Here is a 27,154-nt window from a genome sequence, read left to right as displayed (position 1 = left end):
GTGTTTTGGAAAAAGTTGATGTAGGCTTAGGGGAATGTGAAGAAACTCTTTTTATTTTGAAATATAGCACTTTAGAGCCCTTAGTGTTTAATAAGGAATGTAATTGGAGGTATGTAATTTAGGGATGGTAATTTAATGATTGTTTAATTGTTTTTTTTAATTGTTTAATTGAGATTGTTATGGCTATTTAAACCGTGGTGGTACAGCAGTAGCATTGTTGCCTCACAGCAAGAGGTTCTCCTGTTCAATTCTTGGCTAGAATGCCTTCTGTGTGGAGTCTGCATGTCCTCCCTGCAGTCGAGTGGCCTCTGAAAGACATGCGTGAATGGGCATGCCTTCGCTGAAGGTTGGGTGTCGGGCTGACAACTCGGCACCATAAAAAATGACTGCCAATCTTTAGCAGACTGGAGTTATGCTGTGGCGACCCCTAACCAGGTAAAGCCGAAAATAAAACATGGCTATTTAATCTGTTGAGCACTTAATGTATTTTACTCTTGGTAGGCTCTTTTGCAGAGGTGCTAAGTTTTATTAAATTGTGAACCATTTGGGATCTATTGCCTTTGTGGTTTTGTTTTGTTTTGCTTCCTTACAAATTGTTGTGTTGTACCTCTATTATCTATCTGCACTGGTGTAGTGAAGTTTGCCACGTCTGTCTTAAGAAGCGTGAAGTTGGCTTTGGAGAAGTTTTTTATCGTGGTTTCCTTAATGAGGGGTGAAGGCGGAAAATTGATGTCTAGGGTGATTAGCTGATGTTCGGATCTGACCAGTGAGGAGTTGACCTCTGGAGTGGAACATCAGTTACTCATGTTGGTAATGACCAGGTCCAAGATATTGCTGCTCCTGGTGGGGGTATGGAAAAGCTGATCCAGGGCATTGGAATTTATGAATTACAGAAAGTGTTGAGCTAATGAGTTACTACTTGAGTAGTTTTCCCAGTTGATGGTGGAGTAGTTGAAATTTCCTATTATTAGGGTATTGGTCTGTACCTTAATATTATCCAGTATATCAAGGAACGTAGAGTGGGCATTCTGGGGCATGGCAGGGGATCTGTATCAAGCTACAACCTGGATTGCAGTCTTGCCCACTTGGATAATTTCAGATACATTATGTTGAGCAACTTGCCTGGAGGTGTGGATATCCTTAATGAATATGAACACTCCTCCTACTTTAGTGTTTCAGTCCAGGTTAGGTGGTCGAAAAGTGTGGTATGAATTTTAGCCTTGTAATGCAGGGATGCTGTTTGGAGCCTTGAACCATGTTGATGTTCTTCATATTGAGGAGTGCTTCGAGTGAGTGAATTTTGAGATTTAGACTTCTAGCATTGAGTAGCATTACCCTCAGTTTTTGCTTGCTTGTACCTGTTACGGTGGTGAGTTTGTCATTTGAACCTTACCTAAAAAAGGCACTATAGGGGTGGCAAGAGCCTTAGCCAGTATCTGGAATCCCAGGGGTGACAGATGCAGGCCATCTCTGGCAAAGCATCATGGTCTGTCGATCATGTCGTCCCAGGTAGACAGATACTGGATCCTCTTTGGATGACACCAGAAGCTTAGCCAATTGTTGAAGTCAATCATTTTGTCCTTGTACTGTGGTATCATTCTGAGTGATGACAGGATGCTACTCAGGGCTAGGGTCATACCTGCCTTGGCTACATGATCCGAGAGCTCTTCCATGTCTCTTTTCATGTAGTCCAGTGAGGTACATCTCAGGTCCTTCACACCAACATGGACAATGACAGAGTCATATTTGTACTTGTTGTGGAGTGACCTGGGTGTGTGTGCTATGTGGCAGATCCTGGCACCTGACAGGCAGCTGACAGTAACTTTCTCCTTGTTTAGCCTGGTGAGTGGGACATCAGTGTGCCTGACCATAGAGAAACCTATGGCAAGTGTGTTCGGTACATTGTTTTGCCTTAATGGGTGAGGTTGAGTGGCACACTGAATTTGTGGTCTATGCATCGTATGGGTAGTGGGGGGTGATGGTTGCTTGTGTTTCTGATTTGGAGGTCTCTGTTGTGTGGGCAGATTTTTATTGAGAGCCTCTGTGAATGTAGGTGTGTGTTTTGTGTTACTATGTGTGGGTTTAGGTGGTGTACGATTTGATGGACTATGTGTGAGTATGGTGTGGTGTAGGTGTTTACCTTCATCTCTTGGCTGTCTAGTCCAGTCTTGGCTGGAGAGAGCTTGGCTTCCTGTTTGGTTATATAATTGCATCTCTCACAGGTTGTAATTTTGGGTGGTAGGAGGAGAAAGCTGTCGGTGTACATGAGGCAATTGTTACATTGCCTCAAGATGCCCAGATTCATTTGTCAGCATTATCTTCCTCTCTGCCCTCAGCCTCCAGCACACACTGATGGATCAAAGCAATGGCAGCCCCTAACATTTTTCCATTTAAAATTCCCCAGTATGTGTACATCAGTGGTGCAGAGTTTGTGGGAAAAAACAGAGTGTGAGGTGTTTCCATAGTTTATACTGTTGTGCTGTAGATGCTGCCTGTATGATTGGCTGACTATGATACATTCCACCTGTTAGATATGTAATTTGTTCTTGATTGCTTTTATTCTGCTATATTCCTTGTTTTTCCTTTTTTCTCCTTCCAATTTCCTCCCATTTTAATCCCCGAGGCGTGCCGTGCAAACACGGTGCTCAAATGTAAACACTCCTGCTATTTCTGGATTTTTTTTGTTTTGTTTTAGATCTGGTGCATGCCATGCATACATGTTTAGCTAATGTAAATATGAAGAAATGGCCCTCTCTGGACGTGAACATACTCTTCATTTCATGGAATAAATCAATACAGCCTCAGACACACCCCCTTGCTTAGCTGTGCTTAGCTAAGCTTATCTGTTGTGCTATAGGGCTCCAATGTGCTTATAACCTGCCTAACACCCCCCCCCCTTTCATGTCTGTTGCTTCTCCTAGTTACATGATCATGCTATAGCACCTACACGGTTAGGTGCAGTTTGACATTTAGAAGATTCTTGTGATTCAGTAAATTTCCCCTCATTTGCATACCCCACTGCCTTAGTCCATAGTTACTGCACTACCACATAGCCTTTCCCCTTGACAACCGCTCTTTCCTGGTATTGTTTTGATTCTGCATGCCATAGACTGTAATGGCAAAATGCAGATTTCCCTTAAAATTGAGTTTTTACATTTTTGTTTTTATTTTTGGCACAATCCCATTTGTGCGCCGCTGTCCTATGCTTAAACGTTCGAGATCGGCCAAAAATAACTTTGATTTTTATAAAAATGAAGCACTTTTCCATGCAATGGCCATATATTTGGCCATTGGCATACATAAAGAGTATAATACATGCTTTTTTTGGAGCTGTCATGCCTCTGTTTTGTTATTTGCAGAAATGTATTCGGTTAGTAACCAAATACATTTCTGCAACTAACACTGTTCTTGCACGGATACCTGCCTGCTTGCAGAATCACTAATTCACCTCATTTGCATGTTTTTCACTAGCAAATAAGGTAATTAGCATTCTGCACTGGTTTCCGTGTAAGAACAGTGTAGGCAGGCTCGTGCACATCAAAACACTAGTTAAATGGATTGCTTGGCGACCATATTCCATGTAGGAGCCGCTACACTGTTCCTGCATGGAAAAAAATAATTTATTAAATCCCGGGGATTATATATACATAATAAGTATTAGCCTAAAATGATGAATAAATGAAAAATCAGCCAAAATAATTACACAGTCTACATGTTGCAACTGTTATGTATTTGATATCACACTTCTGTCTGACCTTATCCAACCATAACTCCTTATTTGATGTCAAGCATACATCCAATCCAAACCAAATTACAAAATGGTGTGTAAAATACATCATAGTCATATGCCAAATGTGTCTGAAATAAAACACAATCATTGATAAGGCATGGACATAAATACATTCGCCAGTTAAAATACATATTTACTAATAGGTATATAAGCAGACATCATATACATTTTGTGACATGGCACAATGTGTTGCTGTGTCAGGTCTGTTACAAAACCTGCCAGCAGTCATATGCACATGTATATTGTAGACATTACACAATGCACAATAAACGTTACTGAAGATTTATGAAGAGCCTGGAAAGGAGGTCTCTTTTGAAATTGTGATGTGTATGTGGAAGTAATACACAGGGCAGGTCATTCTATACTGCCACATCTGTCTACTGCTTCACAATATGTCTGTGAAGCTATTTATTAAACTTATAACTAGTTGTTATTACATATTAGCAGTACCATTCAAAGTAACATCGCATTTGGCATATTTAACCATTGATGTTTCACTCTTAATACTGTGTATATATGAGGATTATTGCAGTCAAACAGGGGGAAGTGAGATTCAAACATACAATTTCCACCTATATTCATACAACAGACCCGAACCCTAGCTGTTTGGCTAATTGATCTTCTTTATAATTGCATGAACTGGTGAAAGATAAAATATCGTACATCTATGTGTCCCAAATAGGTCTAACCCTCTAAGTTAAAGCTGTGGTTACCCTAATGCACAGTCGTTCCTTACACAAGCCTCTGCTCTAGTCTCTGTGCCTCTCTCCACTCAGCATTGTGATCCTCCTTCCTACCTGCTCACATTCATTACAGATTGTTTTCTTTGGGCTTCTTCCAGCTGTGTCAACCCACTCCGTTCGCCCACACTACGCCCAGGCTCACCCCACTCCCCTACCCTGCCCCCATTCTCCACCTGCCCCCACTAAACCTATATTTATCCATCCCCAAATCATCTGACATATTAACCACATCCAACAGCCAATTAATCACCACCCTCCCCCAACAACTTCCGTAACTTCCCCCTCTCCAGTCTTATCCCTCCTATTCTAGCACTCTCACCAACCAGTTCCCCTCCAACTCATTAGTCACCCTCATTTAAAAAAAAATCTCCCTCTGTTACCTTTTGCCCCTTCAATATGCCTCTACTCCAGCATACTACTCTGCTATCATTAGCCTCCCTACTCACATGCCTTACCATAGCCAACAGTAGCACCAGTTAATCTCTCCCAACCACCCACTAAAACAACCCAAAATGACCCACCTTACCCCACAATATAAACAACCCCCTAGGCCAACAAGAATTCTCTCAACACCAAACTATCAAACCCACGCTTATCCTATCCCCCTAAGTATTTTGCCACACCTTCCAAAAAACAACCAGATCTCCAATTATCTCCTTAATAATACAGTACCACAAAGTTATTACATCCATATCCACCCAACTACTACTAGGTGGTGATATTCACCCCAATCCTGACCCTGAAACTCCCATCAAATTCAACAATTCCCACCTCCCATCCAAACAAAACCCCAATTACTTACTACTCCTGAACCTAAACATTCACAATATTATGAACAAAATAGAATAATTCCATTCCACCATCTCTTTATACAACCCATACATCATTGTCATCACTGAAACATGGCTTAAACTACATATTAGCGACAAGTCCATAATCCCACCTGCTTATAATATTCTTAGGTCTGACTGACTACTCAAAAAAGGCAGCGGAATAGCCCTATTACACAAAACTAACTTAAAAGTTCAACCACTACATATAGAAACCCCTGATTTCAAACAAGCTGAAACCTTATTTGCAAAACTCTCCCTAAATCAGTACAAACATCTTAACTTAATAGGCATCTATATACCCTCGGGGTGACAATCTTCCAGTCCTCAAATCCATACTTCACTGGGCCTCCCACTCCCTACCCCAAGAAACCATCATATTAGGGGATGTAAATGTGGACTGGAACTGTACACAATCTCCAACTCCCACCTGACATATTAATCTCTATAATTTCACCCAACCCATCCAGTCCCCTACATGCACTGATAAAGCTACAAAAAGGAAATCCACACTAGACTGGATCCTCACCAACCAGCCCAATACTGCCCATCAATGGGGCACATTGGTCAACACTCCTAGTGACCACAACCCTGCTTTCATACTTAGACATAGGCAAAAAAACACAAATTCTCCCTTCCTCCTACAAACACCTTCCTGTAAAAATTTCCCCAAAGACAACTTCCTGAGGGTCTTAAAATACTATGACTGGTCTCCCATCAAAGCCCTTCCACAAAATAGTGCAGTTGATTACTTCAACTCCTCATTTCTAAACTTCCCCAACCAACTAGCCCCCATAAAAATGATTAGGATATGTAATAACCCTACCCCCTGCTCCAAAAAACCCGCAAGAACCCTACTCCAAAATAGGGACAAAGCTTGGAAAACCTGGCACCGTTATAGAACACCTGCAACTAGGCAATACTTTCTTGAACTTCAGAATAAGGCCAAAAAACAAGTAAAACTAGATAAACAAACCTACTACCTGTCCTTACAAAAGAAGTATAATAGCAACCCTCAGAAATTCTGGGCAACAGTAAATAATATCCTTCAACCCGATAAATCCACCACTCCACCCCCCCATGTCCCCAGCACTGATCTCAATATTGCCTACAGCTTTAACATCTACTTCACCTCCTCCATTCTAAATATCATAAATAACTCCACCACTACCACCACTTCCCAACCCCATACAACTCAACAAGACCGTATCCCCTTCTCAATCATGCCTGTACAAACATCCTATATACAAAAATTACTAACTAAACTCAAACCCAAAACCCTAGCCACTGACAACATCCCCGACAAATACCTACAACTCACATCCGCAGCCATAGCCTACCCTATCTCATTACTAATTAACAGATCCATTACAGAAAACATGGTGCCAAGCTTGTGGACAACCTCTTTTATCATTCCCCTTCACAAAGGAGGACCCTCTACTGATCTCTCTATCACCCAATAGCAATTCTTTCACCCCTGTCAAAAATTCTGCATACATCACCAAATCCTCTCCCACCTCCTCTCCAATAACCTTCTCTCTCCTACCCAACATGGCTTCCGCCCATCTCACAGTACCTCCACCACCCTACTCAGATTTACCAACACTATAAACTCCTATGAGAACCAAGGCAATCTTCTCTCCACTACCTTCCTTGATTTATCCAAGGCATTTGACATGGTATTCCACAAAAAACTTTTAACTTGTCTCTCTGGCCTTAACTTTGATACCCCCACTCTGCTTTGGTTCAAAATCTACCTAGGTAACTGTCACCAGTCCGTCAAATGGATAAACTCCCTATCCTCCACACTCCCAGTCACCCTAGGCATACCCCAAGGTTCTATCCTCAGCCCACTTTTATTTAATATGCTCACCAACCAACTCCACCTAGCTACCACAAAAGCCAATATAGTCCAATACGCTGATGACACAACCCTCATATGCTCTGTACCCAATATCCAACTTCTTCAGCAAAAAGCCAGACTAACCTTCACTGAAATTGAGAACTTGCTCAATAACTCACAACTTATACTTAACCCCAAAAAAACCCAACTCATGCTGTTTCACCCAACCAAGCCCTCTAATCTCCCCTTTTCCATTTTCTCCACCAATAACACCTAAATCACCCCAACCTCTAAGGCAAAACTCCTAGGAATTACCATCGACCAACAACTCAGATTTAACAAACACATATCAGTAACCATCTCTAAAGTCCAAAAAAACTGGGGTCCCTCTATATATGCAAAAGGTACCTCACCTCAGACTCTTGTATTGCCATAGCTAGAACTCATCTTCTGTCTACACTGCTACATGCCTCTCCTTCACTAACAAACCAAAATAAAACTGACTTAAACAAACTCTCTACCTGTGACAACAAAATTCCCAGATTCGCCACCAATACCAAGTCACATTCCCACCATTGCCTTGTCCTACAACCTCTAAATTGGCTAGAATTCTCCAACCTTCTAAAATATCACCAACTCAGCTTAACCCATCAAATACTGTACTACCCTGAAAAAACATCTGCCCTGAACAACCTCCTCAAATTCCATAATCCAAATAGACAACTACGCTTTAGCAACAAAGCCTTAATTGAAACCATCTCCTGCAAAAACAACTCAGAGGAATCTCTTTTTGCTCATGAAATTGACACAACCAGAACCTTCCTCCTGACCTTAGACTTCTAAAGTCTACATCCTCCTTTCAGACTCACCTAAAATCATATCTCTACTCCAACCACATATGCAACTGTAACAAGCCACCATAAAACAACATACTACTACAGGAGAACCTTTTTACAACTCAGGTGCATCCACTGCCAGGGTCACTGTTCAGTCTGTGCTATACTTCTCTGGAATCATCTTAATGCTCACTGTAAATACTGTAAATACTGTAAATATTTCTAAAAGTAGTCACCCTGTTTACCCATTCATCAGTGTAATACAGCGACTATGCTCATCCTGTATAAAAATGTTTCACCTTTTTATCCAACAATTCAATTCTCATTGCTACTATCTAAAATATCTTTATATTGTAACATTTACCTGCAAATTTATATCTATGCTCTGACCTATTGTAAGCAGTTTTGTAACTTGTTATACTATGTTAAAGTAATCTACAACTTCTTCTCTCATGTTATTGTAAATTGTATTCTCTCTTTTTAATTATGCTGGAGCTTTTTTCCCCAGGACTCCGCTGAAAACAGGCAACTGTGTCCACTCGGACTATCCTGGTTAACAAATGTGAAATAAAAATAAAAAAATAAATAAACTGAATATCCGAGTGAATCATTACATACACTAACAAGTGTGACAATCTAAGATTACATTGTATATGTGCACAGATACACTCAACCATGTGGACAAAAACCTACAAATGTACAGTTAGTGTATGCTGAACATAGTGTGGTGATCCTTCATAATCAATAAAATTGTGTACCATATATATGACTAATGATTCTTCAGTGTTGCAATTTTTATATATGTACATATGCATGAATACAAATTAATAAATACGTATGTTATATAGGCGATCTATCTATCTATCTATTTATCTATCTAGCTATCTATCTGTGTGTGTGTGCGTGTGTGTGTGTGTGTGTGTGTGTGTGTGTGTGTGTGTGTGTGTGTGTGTGTGTGTGTGTGTGTGTGTATATACATCTATCTAGCTATCTAGCTATCTAGCTATCTATCTGTCTATAGATAGACCTATATTTGTAAGTGTACGTGTGTTTGTTATTTTTTATGGAGATCACCATATATATTTTAGCCATATATGAATTTGTGTGCATAAATTACATGAGAAGTAAAAGAAAATTACATGTGTTGCCATGCACAGTACATAAACTGCTATAGACATTTTACATTTAATCTTGACTGCATTGTGCAATGGGAACTGTTGAGATCCATAACATAAGTAACTAATATAGTGGAAAAAAAGCACCACCACTCATAACACATTTTCTGCAAGACAGGCATGCCTGTGTAAGAATATTCAAGCTGGTCAATGACATGTGTAATGTCTGTAGTGGGATTCGAACAACAAAACTATGCAGTTCTGACTACATGTCTTCACATTGGTTATAGCACTACTCCTCAGCTATAACAGTCCTAGTTTGTAAGAAAACATTTGCCCGCACTAGAAACACATAAATAGCCATTAAAGAAATTAGTGAACAACTGTGGGAATCAAATCTACACGTGTAAAGTCGGTAGGAGGGCAGTCAGTGAAAAGAAGTAATGGATTATAACAGATGTAGATAAACTTTAGAGGTAACATATGTATGTATTACTCAGCATTCACACATATATCATTATACACAAAAAGTATACCTTATGTTTCTAGAAGCTTTGCAAACAAGACAGAAAAGTGTATTCATCTACTGCCTAAGAGCTATAGTTGTTAACACACCATGTCCATGCCTGATGTGTAAAGTCTTTAATCTGTAAGTTACTAAACATCTATAAATCTCACAAATGTAAATGAGTAACTGGCACAGTGTCATCCAAAATAGTCTACACTGAGATTTGAACCCACACATAGACAAACAACTAGTGCCCAACTACTTAACCATTTCAGATAATGGAAATCACATTTATTTTAATTCTGTAAAAGTTTATATTATGGAATAATGGAATAATGATGAAATGTGCATTTATCCATGGTATAAAACAATGTGTCAGCACGCTGAGTTTAACTTTCATAGTTTGTAAGAAAACATTTGTCTGTATGTAAAACAAAGAAATGATTTCACAACCATGGAATTCAGACCTACCCATCCAAATTAGATAGGAGGGCAGTCAGTGACTCCACATCCAGTGCTAACCCTACAGCCATAAGACAGTATGAGGATTGCAGATCCACATTTCTTGTACTTGTGTTGTGTTTACAAGACTCACATATTTCAGCCACGATGACACAGCAATATGTGAAATTGTTCTTACATTCATTAAACTGATGAAAAAATAAATGGATTAGAAAAGACTGTTGTAAATTTTAAACTTTAGAGTTTACTAGTGTATGTATTACTCAGCATTCACACATACAGAAGTATACTGCATGTTTCTTTCACACATACAGAAGTATACTGCATAATGTTTCTAGAAGCTTTATGGATAATGGAGAAGTGTGTAGTCATCCATGACCTTGGCACTATAGGTGTCAATGCACCACAGCCATGTTAGTTGTGTAAAAATTTGTTCTGTAGAAGTTACAAAACAAATATTGATCTTCCATATGTGATGTGCAATATTAAATGAAATACTGCCAATAATTTCTCAAAAATTGGAAGCACTGGGATTTAAACCAATACACAGCAAGCAGTATTAATTTTGCCTAGATAGTTAACCAATTGAGCTAAAGGATATTACCACTCTTCAGGTGTTTAAAAGCAGATGTTTAAGCAATAACTGACATGTGAGTGTGGATATATTGAAGATTTACCCATGGTTAGCAGGGTTTGATCATGACGCCCAAATTATTAAACAAAATAAATTGTGGGTAAATCCTCAATAGACCTACAGCCATTAGCCAGTTATTGCTATTATACAATGACATTATTTAAGAAATTGCTTACTTTTCTTAAATAATGTTTTTGTATAACAGTGGTTGTGTGTTCCTCCACATTGCTTCCACATTGTTCTGTGTTTATTGATGTACTGCGTATGCATATGGGGATTATGTTTCCATTCTTCCACAGTACATCAGTACTGTGGAAAAAAAAGTGATGGAGGAAGGAAGATCTCTATTGCTTTTTTTTTTTTTTTTAATTATAACATCTGGACAGTTGAGAGATGTGAGACAGACAGTACAAGGAAAATCAGGTACATTTCTTTAGTTTTGCAAAATGTTCCTGCTTTTCCTTGTACTTGCTCTGCCCTCTGTACATTCCTCTCAACCTCATAGCTCAAGAAATGTGGACAAAGCCATAAATAAAGGGGAGACAAAGGGTCAAAAAGGGGAGCTCTTATAAACTTAGAAAATTGCAAGAATAATATTTCTGTTATTGTACATTGTCTGAAAGAACGAAAGTCTGAAACTGAAATGTGCGCTATTACTTAGTGACCTCATTCCTCACCTATTTGTCAGAAAACCATAAATTCGTTGAGGAATTGCTAAAAAATATCAGGCAAAAATGGGAATAATTGAGACTAACGCCTCTGTACTAAACACCAAGAGAAAAAAGTCTGGCCACTCAATGGTACTTCAGCAACTGGACTTTTTTCTGTTAGTATATGCACGATCTACAATGGGGATGCTGGTTGCGCTGACCAGTCAGTGTGCACATGTTTGAATAATAATGAGCTATCATTGTATAATATGGAGTATAGTATGTTTGAAGTCTGTATTAATATACACGTATAATAGACAGTCCTGTATAACATTAACACTGACCCAGTATAGCTGAAGATAACTTCAAAATGCGTTGACATGCAAATATGAACTTTAATGATTATAACACATTATTCTTCCATGTAAATTGCTATTACTAGTACAGATTATTATGGAATGCACTTGAAACAGAATGCATCACATAAACATATGTTTACTACATACATATATGATAATGTAGGTATTAAGGTGTGGAGTATGTAACTTACTGCAGGTATTGGGTGGCTGGCATTGAATCTCTGCGACCCACTGGTATAGATCCTCTGCATCCCTCTGATGTAGATCATCATAGCGGTGTTGGACCTGCATGCCAGTCTATTGGACCTCAGTTCATCTGAGGTTGTCCATTACAATCTGGTTCCATATGTCAATCATCACAAAATTCCTAGGGCGTGCTATCAACTTTTGCTCATGTACACATAGAAAGCAAGCATCTGTGTTGTCTCCTTTTCTGTCCAGTTCAACACCTGGGCTTGCCAAAGCCTCCTCTCAGTTAACATCCTCAGTAGAGTTTTAGATGCCTTATTTCAAATGCGTTAAAAAAAAGCTGACTGAGGTCCCACTCAGTGTGCAGATAGGAATGGTATAATTAGAATATGTATCAATATTACATTTTAAAGATGAAGCATATAGGATAGTGGCAGACTAATGGGTGACATGGTTTACGGATATTCCCAATTATTAATACCTATTGGATAGCTGTACTGAGCACTGTGCACTTACACTGAACTATTGATTAGCGCACCAAGAGTTTGAGACCTTATGCAGATGTTTGCTAATGGGACTCCAAAAATTGAATGCTAATGAACCTCATTAATTATGTATAGTACAAATTGCACTAAAAGATTGTGTGCTCTTAGCTAACCTGATTCTGTGGTATAGCTGACTTACAGCTAGCTTCCAAAGATAAGCTGTGACCTGCTTACTTTGCTGTGGTAGAATTAGGTGATATTATCACATATCTAAGATCACATTATGCTATGCAAAATAATTGAAACATGTTTTCTTACATATTTGAAATTCTCTACAATAGAATCTGTCTGTTGCATAAAGGATGGGGGTAGGCATCAGAGAGAATCAGGTCCATAACTAACAAGGATGTTTTCCCTGTATGCAATTTTATGGCTACAAACAAACCAGCCCTACTGAACGACAGATATAGAAGGAGTTGAAATATATCCATAATTATTGCAGAACAACCTATAAAGTCTGACGTATGTTTGCAGAGACTGATGACTTATGGGGTTGTCTGCAAGTTGTATGTTCAGAGACTGATTTACAGATTCTCTCTGATGCTTAATCATATAGTAATAGCTTTGCTTGCATTCAGTGGGATATAGGAAACATCAGGATGGCTTAGCATTTATCTTTTTGATGTGGTTGTGTATAGTCATGGCTACATAGGCCATTTTCATAAAATGATGTTTTACTGTTTTGTTTCTGTATAAATTTCAGTAGTTGCATTGTGTACCCTATCATGATGGTCATATTTCTGATATTGTGTCACTGACTGCAATACTATAGTAGATGTGCTCAGATTTGCATGTAACTTTGACAGCACTATTGCTGTAATACTGAAGTTGCAATACATTGGTTATGTGTTTGGCCCTTACTTGTAATAATAGCAACTGACGTGAGCTCAAAATCCACCTCTGCCCATATGACAATGTCCAGCCTTGTGGAATGGATTGAGCACATGTATGCTGATGATGTTAGGGCTTATGGGTTAGCTATTCAGACATGTATTTTTAAATTCATTCCAGTTATCTGTACATGCTAGTGAATTGTTTCATGTAGCTATGTACTGTAAATGAGAGATGAGGTGTTAATTTTACAAATGCTTTTAAATTTGTGTTGTCAGTATGTCAGCTTCTATATAAACTCTAAGGTGTGCATATCATCATGTCTTCCAGATGTCAAACTGCAATAGAAGGGACAGTTTTATACCTCATAAAAATGAAATAATTATAGCAGTTCTGCACTTGCATGGCTGCAAACTGTTCAGATGGGCAGGAGGTACTACGTGGGATATCAAGCGTGGATGAATCTTGTACACATGATCAATGCAGTAGGTGGATTCAATACAGCCATGGAGGCCTTTCTGCAATGTTGTTCTGACATGATTCTCTGTGCAGCCAACAGACTAGACTGCTATGACAGGGTGAGGAATGCCACTCGAGATTGGCCAATATGTCTGACTTTCACAAACACTGCAGCATACAACACTGATTCATAGTGAATGACATTCATTTGCACTTCTTACCATAATGTCATATTTGTATTACAGCAACAGAACTATGCAGTGTCCGTGGCAGCACAATGCACAACATGTTATAGCATGATATTTACCTACACAGTACATACATAACCATGTTAGCAATGTGTTTGAAGTGTTTTTCAATTACATAGCTCCATTGACATCATAGCAGTGGCAACACATAGTTCATAAGTGCCTCCATATCCCGTTAGTGTGATCCATAGCTGTTGTGTGCTTCAGTCTCCTGTTCTGACTGTGGAGTATACTTGGTAACCATTTGAAATGTCAGGACCCACTAGACTGTGTCTCAAAACATGGAGACCGAATGGCCGAATCATGAGAATTGTATATACTAAGTCCAAGATATCATTTCTCAGAATATTCCCTTTTCTCTTAGATATGGCCATCTCAGAGTTGATATATATAAGTTCGGGGGTTATGGGGAGCTTGTTTCCCCCTGCAAATAGAAGTTTTAAGGAGAAGAGTGATTTTCAACATTCTCTCTTCTCCTGTGTTTCCTGTCTTTTTTTAGCTTTTTATCACTCTGCATTTTGACGGTTAACATTTCAATAGGAAGCCATATGCTCACTTATTGTTGCTGTTTGTGTGTCATTTTCACCTACAGATACATCTTTGCAAGACATGAACCATGAATTATCAAGCACAGGCAGACCTTGTAAGGTTGTTCATATTGCTGCTATAGTGCAGCACTGTATAGCACACCTGTGATCTATGATACTAATGTTAGCTTGTTCCATACACAGGTACATACGCCCGATGTCATGCTAGCACCACTTGTCTTGTAAATGTCTCCACATTCTGTTAGTGTGATCCATAGCTATTGCGTGCCTCTGCCTCCTGTTATGACTGAGGATTATACTCACATGTTGCTGTTGTGTGCCATTTTATAATACAGGATCAACTTTACTTTGGATAATATGCTCACCAACCAGGAAACATCTACCTGGTAAAGTAGTCTATATGGTTGCTACATTTCACTATTGATATTTATATCTGTACAGTTCAAGACTTATGTGGTCTTGTTCACCTACATAGGACACCTGCTATCTGAACGTCATCATCACCCATCCGGTATGTGTATATCTTATTTGCTGTATGTTATACATCAGGTGGAATGCTACATGATGCCTTGGATTTGCTTAATACCCTCACCATCAACGGTGGAGTCAGAGGAGTAAATGTCAGGTATGTGTTTGTAGTTGTATTAACATTGTCTGTCATTCTTGCTTGATATGTAAATAACATAGCATATTTCTTTCATATAGGGTCCTTGATGTAAATGACATGGCATATTTCTTTTATATAGGGTCTTTGAAACACCCACAGCCATGATGACCTGTTAAGTCCATATCATCATTAGCACTGTAATTATATAGTTGTCCCATATTTCAGTACTATGGTGCATCATTTGACTTCTTTGAATGTATGTGACATGTGTTGGCTCTCTCTTTTTGTAGCACATCCACTATATGCCTCATCCAATAGCCCATCCACTAATGCTCAGGTGAGGTGTAATGTGCCTCACTCTGATGGTACAGCCCATGGTATACAGGCCACTGTAGTGGGTTCATTGTCTGGCCCAGAAGGGTAGAGACATGGAGGATGATGTGGCCAGCCATTCTGTTGATGTGGAGACCTCTTTTGATGGACATGATGATGACTGTGGCCCAACTGTCTCATGAAGATTCTGATAATGATGGTGACTTTTCCCAACGATGGACTGATATTGCCCATCAGACTACATATGGGATTGTAACTGATGTGCATGAGCATGTGTTTGAGGATGTCCTGTCTGCTTACTATTACAGGCACATGAACATTTGCAGAGAAGTCATGCCTCTGACCTGCAAGCACTTGCCCATGCCTCCAATCATGTAGCACACTAGCTGTGTGTGTTACATAAATGTCAGGCATTCAGATATGGGTAGGTCATGACAGCACTGGCTGCATGGCTTGACAGTTTGGCATCATCGGTTGCATGCTGCCTTGAAAGCCTTGTTGTGGCAGTGCTAGAGCAGTGAGTAGCATAAACTGGGTGTTATTTGCCCTTACTGTACTGTGGAAATTACTTCCTGTTGGGAGAGGCAAACCCCTCACATTAGACCCACACATAGCCAATGGCATTAGTGTCTGTGCTTCAACATGCACTCTCATTTCCTGTTGGTTGCTCAGATGTGATCCCAGCAGATATGTACAGATAGATACATCTCACTACTGTTCCTATCCACAGTAGTTCCCAAAATGCCATTTTCTCCATATCCAGCTCTTCAGTACAGCACTGTTGGTCAAATATTTCTAGATACAGCAGAGCAACCACAACCACAGTGTGAGCCATCAGTATGGGTTCCTGAGACTGCATTAGAGTAACAGTGATGGTTGATCAAATGTGTGTCCTGTTGTGCCATTCTAACCCAGTGGCAACCATGACTACTGTGCTGATTACTGTCTAATCAATCTATAGGTGTTTTTTCAAATGTCTGCTGCCACATGATTTTTTTGATCTTTTCTCTGATTTAGTTGACTAGCTTCAATGTAGTACATATTTGTCATTAGTATATATTAGTACAGATACCGACAACAGTAATGCTCTGTGTGACAGTCTCCATACCTCTGTGTTTTCATCTCTTGCTAGTTGACATATAGTACATATTGTCATGGTTAACAGTAAGGCATTTTAATCATCCAGTATTGATGGCTACAGTACACAGTCCATTGTTGCCTGCCTTCCCTACATGCACAGGTAAGCCTCTGTATGTCTATCGGTATTATTAATGACATTTTAATATGGTGCTGCACATTCCTCAACCTCAGCAGTTACTGCAGTTTTGTGGACCAGTTTCCATTTTGTATCCACATGCTAATATGTAGCTCCCTTGTGTGCCTTCCTGTATCTTCCTGATTACACACACACACAACACACACAACACACACACACACACACACACACATACACACGCACACACGCGCACACGTGCACACACACACACACACACACACACACACACACACACACACACACACACACACACACACACACACACACACACACACACACAAAATATTCTTACATCTAAATGAGTCAAATTGCAACAATAACCTGTTCATTGAAGTGTTGCCTTATGTGTGAATGGGTGACATTATATGTCATGTATAGGATGCAATGCTTATTTGTGGTATTGTTCTTTTTGTCCAGATCTTGGATATTTGTCATAACTCATGCTGCCACTTGTTGTTTACTGTGTAGTACCACACTATTACACATCACACAATGCTATTTGTGATGCACCACTGATAGTGGATGACAGCTGTCATTAGGTAATGTTTGTGCTGATATATTCCCATACACTGGATGGGCCTTGATTACTTGTGGTACTGGCTATTTTACAGTTACCTTCCCATGTTAGATATCAGTATGATGATATCCTAACTGTACAGTGACTCCTTCTGTTGCACATATCTCCCGTGTGCTACACATCTGCCAGTGTGTTCCTCTTTGGTGATGTACCTTGCAGAGAGTGATAGAATGAATTTGCTTGCTGGCAAATTCAGCTTAAACTTCACTCCCCACTCCCCCTTCCCCCATGAAATAGCTACTAGCATAACTACCTCCAACTATTAACAGGAAACAGGTCCTGGCAGTGCTTGCTAAGGCCAAAAACAGCCTCAGTGGGCCCTGACAATATCCCAGGATGTATTCTAAATAGCTTGAAACATCCTCTATCTGTACCACTTCAGTCACATTTGAACTATAGTGTCAAAAAAGGCTTTGTGCCATAAGAATGGAGGACTGCAACGGTTATTCCACTTCACAAGGATGGACCATCAACCATCCCTGGAAATTACAGGCATATTAGTCTGACTAGTCTAATATGCAGAACTATGAAACAAATTATCATGGAAATGATCAGCAAAGACAAAGGCAACCTTTAGATACCTGATCCAACCCAGTTTGGCTTTGCAAAAGGAAGGTCATGCCTACTAAATCTGGCGGGCGTTTCTGGGATGATCAACAAGGCAATGGATGAAGAGAAAAACTGCCTACCTGAACTTGGGTAAGATATTCAATAAAATACTCCACTTGGGTATAGTTGACAAACTCATTAAACTGGGCATAAACCCCTACATAACTCACTGGACTGCCAGCTGGCATACAGACAGGACCCAGGAAGTCAGAACTGGTGATACCACCTCCACTAACACACTAGTCACAGGCAATGTATCTCAAGGGTCCATGCTGGGACTGCTCCTATTTGGTATCTACTTCCCAGAGGTAAAGAATAATGTCAATAGCTTTCGGATGACCAAGTTCACAGAAGACTGCAAATTAGGAGCTCTCATAGATTCCCCCCAATGGCACAAACATCTTACAAGAGGGTTGAACACAGACAAATGACTGGTACAAAAGTCATGGACTAAAACTCAATGCCAAAAAATGCATTATAGTGCCTTTCTGGAAAACTGTCACCCAGGCTAATTACTTCACCAATAAGATTCCACTGAGGCCTAACCCAGTTGTCAGTGATATGGAAATATATATAGCTAGTTACCCAGCCTTTGCTCAAGATGTGGCCAAGGTAGTAAGAAAATCATTCTACATCACCCAACTAATAAATGAAGGTATGGCATCCAGGTCCAGGGAAGTCATGGTGCCACTTTATTCATTAAGTATAATGCCCACCTTGGCATATACCTGACCAGACATATGCACCAGTTGCCCACAAAGGTTCCTTACCAGGAAAATCAAGGGTATAAACACTTTGTCCTATACAGATTGCCTTAAAGTCCAATCTCCATACTCTGTCTACTATAGGTTACTGACAGATGATCTATGTCTAGCATGCACGGCATCCTTGGATCCAGCTCGGATACACCTTCTGCACATCAGAGGATCCCATGTTCTAGAACCGTCTCCAGTCCATGTAAAGCAGAGACCTTTCCTAACCCTATTTAAATGCAACCTTGACCAATTGATGGGAAATCAGAAATTCACCAAGGGTCTGACCCCAATGTCTCTGATAGAAACAGACAGCAATGCCCAAACTAGCATACCCCCTAAATAACCTCTAGTAACTTCCTAACATATCCCCTCCTACTAAATGCCCATGATACATAGGGACACAATATGGTTAGATTGCATGGCCAGGCTTATAAAGGCCTGGTCATTGTTTGCCTAGTATATTCCTTTGGACCTATAAGAGACTTCCTGTGTTAATGTTTCCTCTGTATACATCCAGATGTGTTCTTTGTGTAATGTTGTGTATATGGCATTATAGGTATCCTATGCATCTATTGTGCATGATGTTCAGTGTAGACAAGTCATGTGTTGCTGGGGCAGCACCATGTAGACATCACTGTTTAGTCAATTTACATTTGTGTGTATGGTTTGTTGTAACTCAAAAGTGTGTATCAGACATTGCCTTGTTGCCTGAGCTAAGACATATGGCTGTATCTCCTGTCACAAACACTTGTTTCTTCTCACCCATGTGTCCTCCTGGTCATCATGTGAAAGTTCTGATATCTCAGCATCTAATATCTGAGGCTCTTGGAGTAGGTCACCCACACCTGCAACTGTGAAGCTACCATGTTTTGATATTATCATGTTGTGAATCATAGCACACATCTGTGATACCTTTTCTGGTGTGTATTGGAGTGCACCCCAAATGTGTCCACCCATCTGAATCTTGCTTTCAACACACCAAACACATGTTTGATGGTGTTTTGTGTCATGGCATGTGCTCTATTGGATGCATCCTTGGCAGGGGTTGATTGGGCTCTGTATAGTATCATTAGCCAAGGCTCCAGTAGATAACTGCAGTCACCTGTTTCCAGGTGGATGAGAAGGAATACTTGTTCTTCGTCCTGTTACAATGCATGGCTACTGTATACTTCATAGTAGTGGACTCCTTCTCCAGTATATCTTCAAGCTGGAAACCAGATCTCAAGGCACTTTTTTTCCATATTGCTGTATCATGCACACTAGTGGGGTGTGTTGCCATAATATTAATAATGAGGCCATCTGCAGAGCACTCCACCTGACAATTGAATGATGGTTACCAATTTCTATTGATGTACCAATCAACATCAGGTACAAATGGGGTTTTGACTGGGACATAGGTGCTGTCTATTGCAATGAGTATATGGGAGAAATTGTGTATGACACAGAACTGTTGCATGACATTTCTCCACTCCATGACTGTTGTTGGGAATTGGATATATGCATTTAACTTGGTGCACATTGCTGCTAGGAACTATGCAAGAATGTGACTGTCAGCTGTCTGGAACACTCTTCTGGCATCTCCCATATGTCGCAGAAATGTCTCAGAGACCAGTATACATAGACTCGGGCACACTTTTGTTTCTACGGGTACTGGGTTACTCTGCAGACTGCATGCATACATGTGGGGTTCACATGTCCTGCTTACAGCCTGCACTAGCTCTATGTCTAATCTGTATCTATTATTTCCTTGTCAGAGAGCTGACTTAATTGTAGCATGGCTCCACACCTGGCAGGCTGCCTTCTGGGGCACCTTTGCAGATCTTCCTCTATTATGGCTTGCAATACCACAGCCTTCTGTAGTGCATTATAGGACAGTTGCATTTCTTTTTAGTTAGGTTTGTGGAATCCACTGGATTCCCTTGGAATTTGTGGAATATAATAGCATTATAATTAAGCACATTTGGTCTCCAGTGTGTGCTTTCAGAAAATCATTAGCGAAGTACTGTATTACATTTAAATTGAATTGGATGCACCCGTTGTATTTTGGAATCCAGCAGACATGTACAAAGTCAGCAATTATCCTAAGCGGAATATATAATTACCTGGTCATAGGTTCATAGGTTCATAGGTTGATACTAGGCTATCTGCCCTAGGGCATTTACAAGCCTAGTCAGAGTGTGTTTGGCTTTCACCACCCTTCTTAGATTAGTTGACTGTGCCTCTGTATAGTAGGTCACAGAAGATAGCCCATTTAAGGTTAGTTTACCATGCCTCTGTCTAGCAGTGACACAGAAGAGATCTCAGGGGTAAATTTACGATCTCCCATCCAAACGTCAAGATTCTTCTTGAAGAGGGTCATTGAGGGGCTCTGTCTGACATGGATTGGGATTTTGTTCCAGAGTGAGGGGAGCCTCTGGGATATGAATCTGTCCCTCCAGCATGTTCTATTTATTTCTGTGCTGAGGTTTAAGTCACTGGAGTGTGTAGTTCTGATGGATTTGGATTTCTTGAGGTGGAGTATGTCCATTAATTCTGGGGTGGACATGGCTTTATACATCAGGCACAGATCGTCTCTGAGTAGGTGGTAAGCAACTGAGTAGAGCTGGAGTTTCTTTAGCCTAACTGCATAGGGCATCTGTTTGAGTCCCTTGATCCTCTTGGTGAGGTTGGGGTCTTTCTAGTTGTAGCAGGTGTCGGGTAAGGTACATCGCAAATGGGGCATTGTATTCAATTATGGGCCTGATGAGTGATGAGTAGAGGGGCACAATTGTTGGATTGTTGAATTGGACTCTCTTGATCTAGATGTGAACCTCTTTGTGATAAGGTGGGCTATATAGAATGTCTTTCTAACCACTTTGGCAATGTGATTGTCAAAGGAGAGATTGCAGTCTACTTGGGTCCCCAAATCCCTAATTACTTCTTCCGTACTTAATGGATTACCACCTATGTGGTAATTTGTGGGCACTTTGTTTTTCCCAAAGGGGATGACTATGCACTTTTTGGCATTTAGCTTTAGCCATGGCTCTGGCACCAGTTATCCGTCTCTGTGAGACCTTTATGGAGGTTGCTTGTGTCAGCCGGTGAGTCAATTATGGCCCCCAGTTTGCAGTCATCTGCAAACTTTGTCAGCCATAGTCCTCCTGTGTTAGCCTGTACCTCAGAGAAATATATACCAAACAAGAGAGGTGCCAGGACTGAGCCTTGTGGGACGCCACTTGTAACTGGTTTAGAGTCTGACATGGCACCTGCAATTCTGACCATGTGGGTTCTATCCCTAAGCCAGATTGCAACCCATCTTGTGACATAGGGGTTGATATTTAAGCTGATGAGCTTATTTATGATGCCCGAGTGGGGTATTGTGTCGAAGGCTTTTGCAAGGTCAAGGTAGGCTGTGCGTATTACCTTCCCTTTGTCTATGGCCTTGGTGACTGTTTCAAAGAAATTGACCAGGTTCATGATGCAAGATCTGCACTTAACAAAGTCGAATTGGGTAGGAGCCAGTGTTTGGAAGTTCCCAATGTCTTTGTTTATGAGTTCCATGATGATACACTCCATAGCTTTGCAGACCAGGCTAGTTAGGCTTATAGGGCGATAGTTTCCGGGGTCCATTGTGGCACGACCTTTATGGAGTGGGACCACTGTTGCTGTACGCCATTCTTTGGGTACATATCCTGTTGTAAGGCTGAGACTGAACAGTGATTTTAAGTGAGGGTTCAGTTCTTCTTGGAGCTCGTGTAAAACGCAGCCCATGACACCATCCGGTCCCATTGATGCTGTGTTTTTTGCTTTGGAGAGGGCAGCTCTCACCTGTGCATCTGTGATGTCAGGGAGGCTACACTCTGTTGGGATAGTCATTTGCTCATTTGGGGGGGGGGGGAGTTTGCACTGAACCTGTCTGCCAGGATGTTGGCAATGTCTGTGGGTTCAGTGCATTTTTTGTCATTTTGCACTAACTCAGAGCATATCTGGGAGTTTCCACCCAGGTTTCTGACATAACTAAAGAAGGCCTTGTGATTATCTTTAGCATTTTGTGCAATTTTTCTTTCGAAGCTAGCCTTAGATGATTTTATGAGGGATCATAGTTTCTTGTTAGTACTGATCAGAGTTGCTTTCCCTTTCAGGGATTTTGCTCTATCATGTAGTAGCTTCCTCCTTCTGTTGTACAGTTTATTTATGGCTGGGGTCCACCAGACAGGTTTCCTGCCTTTGGAGGAGTGTGTCTTGGTTTTATTTGGGATAGCTTGATCCATGCATTCCTGTAGGTATCCATAGAATGCGTTTGTAAAGGATTCTGCGGTTTGGGCCATATTTTCCACTGTCCCTGGGGCTCTGAAGGATTCCATCTCGGTTTTGAAAAGTGGGAAGTTTGCTTTTGAGAAGTTTTTGACCATGGTCTCCTTTGCTGGGGGTGGGAATGGGATATGGATGTCCATAGTGATTAATTTATGGTCAGATCTTACCAATGAGGGGTATACCTCTGGTATGGAAAATAGAGTCCTCATGTTGGTGATCAGCAGGTCCAATATGTTTTCCCCTCTTGTGGGAGTGGTGACCAGTTGTTCCATAGCATTTGAGTTTATAAATTCTTGGAACCGTTGGGCTAGGGTGTTGGGGCTTGAGTAGTGCTCCCAGTCTATGTTTGGGTAGTTAAAGTCACCCAGTATAATGGTGTTTGGAGAGACCTTCATATTCTCCAGTGTCTTCAGGAAAGCTGAATGGGGTTCCTGAGTTTGGGAGGGTGGTCTGTAGCAGGCTACAAACTTGAAGGCAGTTTTGCCCACTGTTAGTTGCACATGGATGGTCTCAGATGCTTCATGCAGTGCCACTAGCCTGGAGGTATGGGTATCTTTGATGAATATGGATACTCCTCCTCCTCTTGTGGTTCAGTCCGAGTTTTGGGGCCGAAAAGCATGGTATGAGGTATAGCCTGGTAGTGCTGGGGTGCTCTCGGGAGCCTTGAACCATGTTTCTGTTACTGCACAGATATCGATATTCTCCATACTGAGGAGAGCCTCGAGTGCGTGCATCTTGAGGTTTAGAATTCTGGCGTTGAGCAGCATTACCCTTAGTTTCTTTTTCCTTGTGTTGTCTAAGGAGGTGGGTTTGTCTTTTGAGCCTTGCCTAAAAAAGGCACTATGGGGGTGGCAAGAGCCTTGGCCAGTATTCGAAAACCCAGGGGTGACAGGTGCAAGCCGTCCCTAGCGAAGCAACGTGGCTTGTCAAGCATGTCATCCCAGGCTGACAGACACTGGATCCCCTTTGAGTGACACCAATACTTTAGCCAATTGTTGAAATTGATCATTTTGTCTTAATACTGTGGTATCATTCTTGGTGAGGGTAAGATGCTACTCAAGGTCAGGGTCATACCAGCCTGGGCCACATGATCAGAGAGCTCCTCTATGTCTCTTTTCATGTAATCCAGGGAGGTATATCTCAGGTCATTCACACCAGCATGGACAATGACGGAGTCATATTTGTACTTGCTTTGGAATGACCTGAGTGCTTGTGTTATGTGGCGGATCCTGGCACCCAACAGGCAGCTTACAGTGACCTTCTCCTTGTTCAGCCTGGTGAGAGGGACGTCAGTGTGTCTGACAATAGAGTCACCTATTACAAGTGTATTAGGTGTGTTGTTTAGCCTTAAGGGCGGTGACTGTGTGGCATACTGACTTTGTGAACTATGTGATACATGGGTATTGTTGTGGGGGAGCAGTTGCTTGGATGTCTGCTTTGGAGGTCTCTGTTGCTTGGGCAGATTTTTATTTAGAGCCTCCGAGTATGTTTTTGTGTGTTTATGTGTTTGGTTTGCTGTTGCGATAGGTCTATGTGAGACTGGATTTGTGATGTGTGCGATTACCTTCTCCTCCAGACATGACCATGCCAGTACTATGTTGAGAGAGCTCAGCCTCCAGTTTGGCTATATAGTTGCATCTCTCACATATATTTGAGCTTGTTGGGAAGAGGAGAGGGTGGTCTGTGTACATAAGGCAGTTGTAACATTGCCTCAAGATTCCCATATTCACCAGCTGGACTGGAGAGTAAACCTGAAACTGACACTAGTCGTGTTTTAACATGCACTATGAAACTGCATCCACCAGTTGTGAGCTGATGTCCTCCTTCATCATCTTGAGCTATCCACAACTATTTTTTAGAATCTGGCCCTATGCTATGTGCAGACTGTAGCCTTCAGAATAAGGTTAGTAAAAGCATCATATATTTCATTTCTTTCTTTCTTTCTTTAAATATTTGTAATCATGGTAGTCTCATTAAAAATGAATTATTGTTTGCTGATTTGAACAATATGGTGTTACAACAGTTTTAGATGCTTTCTTCATCAGTTTTGTTAATGGAATAATTTTCAGGTAACACAATGTGAAAGTGTTATTTATTTTTTTTTTTTGTAAAAAAGAAAGTTTTATTGGTGTGCCATTGTCATACATTACTTACAAATCTAAATTGTCAGATATTCTGCAAGGTGACTTATTATAAACTAGTGTCTTAATACCTGAAAACAGTAATAACACTAATGTTTCCTATAACTCACCAGTTTGATTAGAGATCTGTCCTTTAGAACAGGAGGCACAGTCATAACAACATATTGGCTCCCCTCGACGAGCAACTTTTCTATGCCCCGTTGGGCAACTATCACTACAGACAGACTTGGGTACCTAAATAAAAGCAGCACACCATTATTGTAATAACAAGACACTTTGACTCAAGTAAGTCACTGTTTTCTATGTGTGTGTGTGCGTGTGTGTGTGTGTGTGTGTGTGTGTGTGTGTGTGTGTGTGTGTGTGTGTGTGTGTCTCTTTGAAAAAATGCTTGTGCATTATGTTTTCTAAGGTCAGTATTGGTGTTAGAAACTGCAAACAATCTTCTCTTCAACAAACTGTATTATATGTTGTAGTAAATATAAATATGACAATTTGGTGCTGTAAACCGTAATCATATTATAGAATATAATGTAAAGCATATTAAAATATTTACTTGTGCTGCTATAGATGATTTTGATCAAGAGGGAAACATTCTGACTTTCTACATGTATATTGAATCCAGAAATATATGCCCAGAGCTTCTTTGCTGACATTGCAGAGTAATATTTAGTTATACATTTAATTAACAATAAAAGTTTGGTTACACAAAGGATTCCTACACAGTAGAGGTTGAAAGAGTATCCCTGTTAACAGAACATTTGTCATGTCAGATTTATAGACAAACAGGTGTTATCCTGGAGAGAATTCCAGTGTAAACAAAACAAAACAAAAAATAAGAATGCCAATAAAGAGGTACTAGAGAATAATAAACCATAATAATATTCCTATATTAGAAAAGAACATGAGGAAAAAGAAGCAACTATTTGGTTTTCTCTGCATGTTATATAAGCAGTTTAGATGTATTTATTCAAGATGAATAATACAAATGGTTCCCTTGAACTTCTTGGGATAATGTTAGTATCAAAGATTTGATTGGGGGGAACTATCATATCTCAGTGTTATCGTACATTTGGTTTGTGGATTATAATGACCTGCACAAAGTGAATTTGATCCAGTCTCTGGGATCCTAACAAATCATCAATGAAGACCTTAATTATGTTGCCATTGTCTGCATGAATGACTTCTGCAATTTTGTGTTCCATGGCTTTGTATACAAGACTGTGGAGGTCAATAGGCCTATAATTATCTGGATCTGTAGAATCACCATCTTTGTACAGGAGAGTCACAGTGGCTGTTCTCCAGGCATCAGGCACAAACCTTTTGGATAGGCTTAGGTTGTGCAATTTCAGTAGAGGCTTGTCACTGATAAAAGTGTCATGTGGTATGGTATATCTCATCCCACAGAAACAGTATTTGTAGCCTTTGGCAGGTATTTTAAGACTTGTTACAAGGTGATTCCAAAGGGAACTAATTTTTCAGGGATAGTAGGTGTAACAGTGTGAGGAAGTGGGGTTAAGTTAGCATTACATATGTCTGCTAATATATTGACAAACAGTAAAAACAGCAAGCAGCAGGCCAAAAACATGAATTTGATAAAAATTGCTACCAGTTTATACTACACAATTGATTCATCTGCATACAATATTTGAAGTTAAATTTATTAAATGTTTAGTGCTTTTGTCCTAATCATGATATAATCAGAACTTAAAAATCTCACCACACAAATGACATTTATGTAGACAACCAAGTCATGTGACCAAACACATACAACAGTAATTAGTTATTAATTAATATAAACATTTGCTCAATAAATTATGAAACACATATTCCTTATATTTGAACAAATTAAAAATTTCAACAAGTTCACAAGTAACCTTAAAATATAAATATATGAAAATGTATTTAAAATTTTAAAACATATGTGTTAACCTGATGTGCAAAATGTTTTTGTTTATAACAAAGGCAGAAGACAT

At 40.2% G+C, this 27,154-nt stretch overlaps 1 protein-coding gene across 1 annotated transcript in view; it reads right to left on the bottom strand.

Annotated features, from left to right (window-relative positions):
• The window catches only part of LOC122803911 (extracellular calcium-sensing receptor-like), a 663,008-nt gene that overhangs the window by 253,618 nt on the left and 382,236 nt on the right, over window positions 1-27,154 (bottom strand). Inside the window, exon 4 of the mRNA XM_044073592.1 lies at window positions 25,292-25,415. Within this exon, the coding sequence (XP_043929527.1) occupies window positions 25,292-25,415 (124 nt within the window). The remainder of the gene's footprint in view (window positions 1-25,291; window positions 25,416-27,154) is intronic.

Source organism: Protopterus annectens, chromosome 6.part0 (genome assembly GCF_019279795.1).
Source record: "Protopterus annectens isolate FY-2018-M chromosome 6.part0, PAN1.0, whole genome shotgun sequence".
Lineage (NCBI taxonomy): Eukaryota > Metazoa > Chordata > Ceratodontiformes > Protopteridae > Protopterus > Protopterus annectens.
Note: the sequence above shows the minus strand (reverse complement) of the source record. Positions and strands in the feature narration are given on the sequence as shown.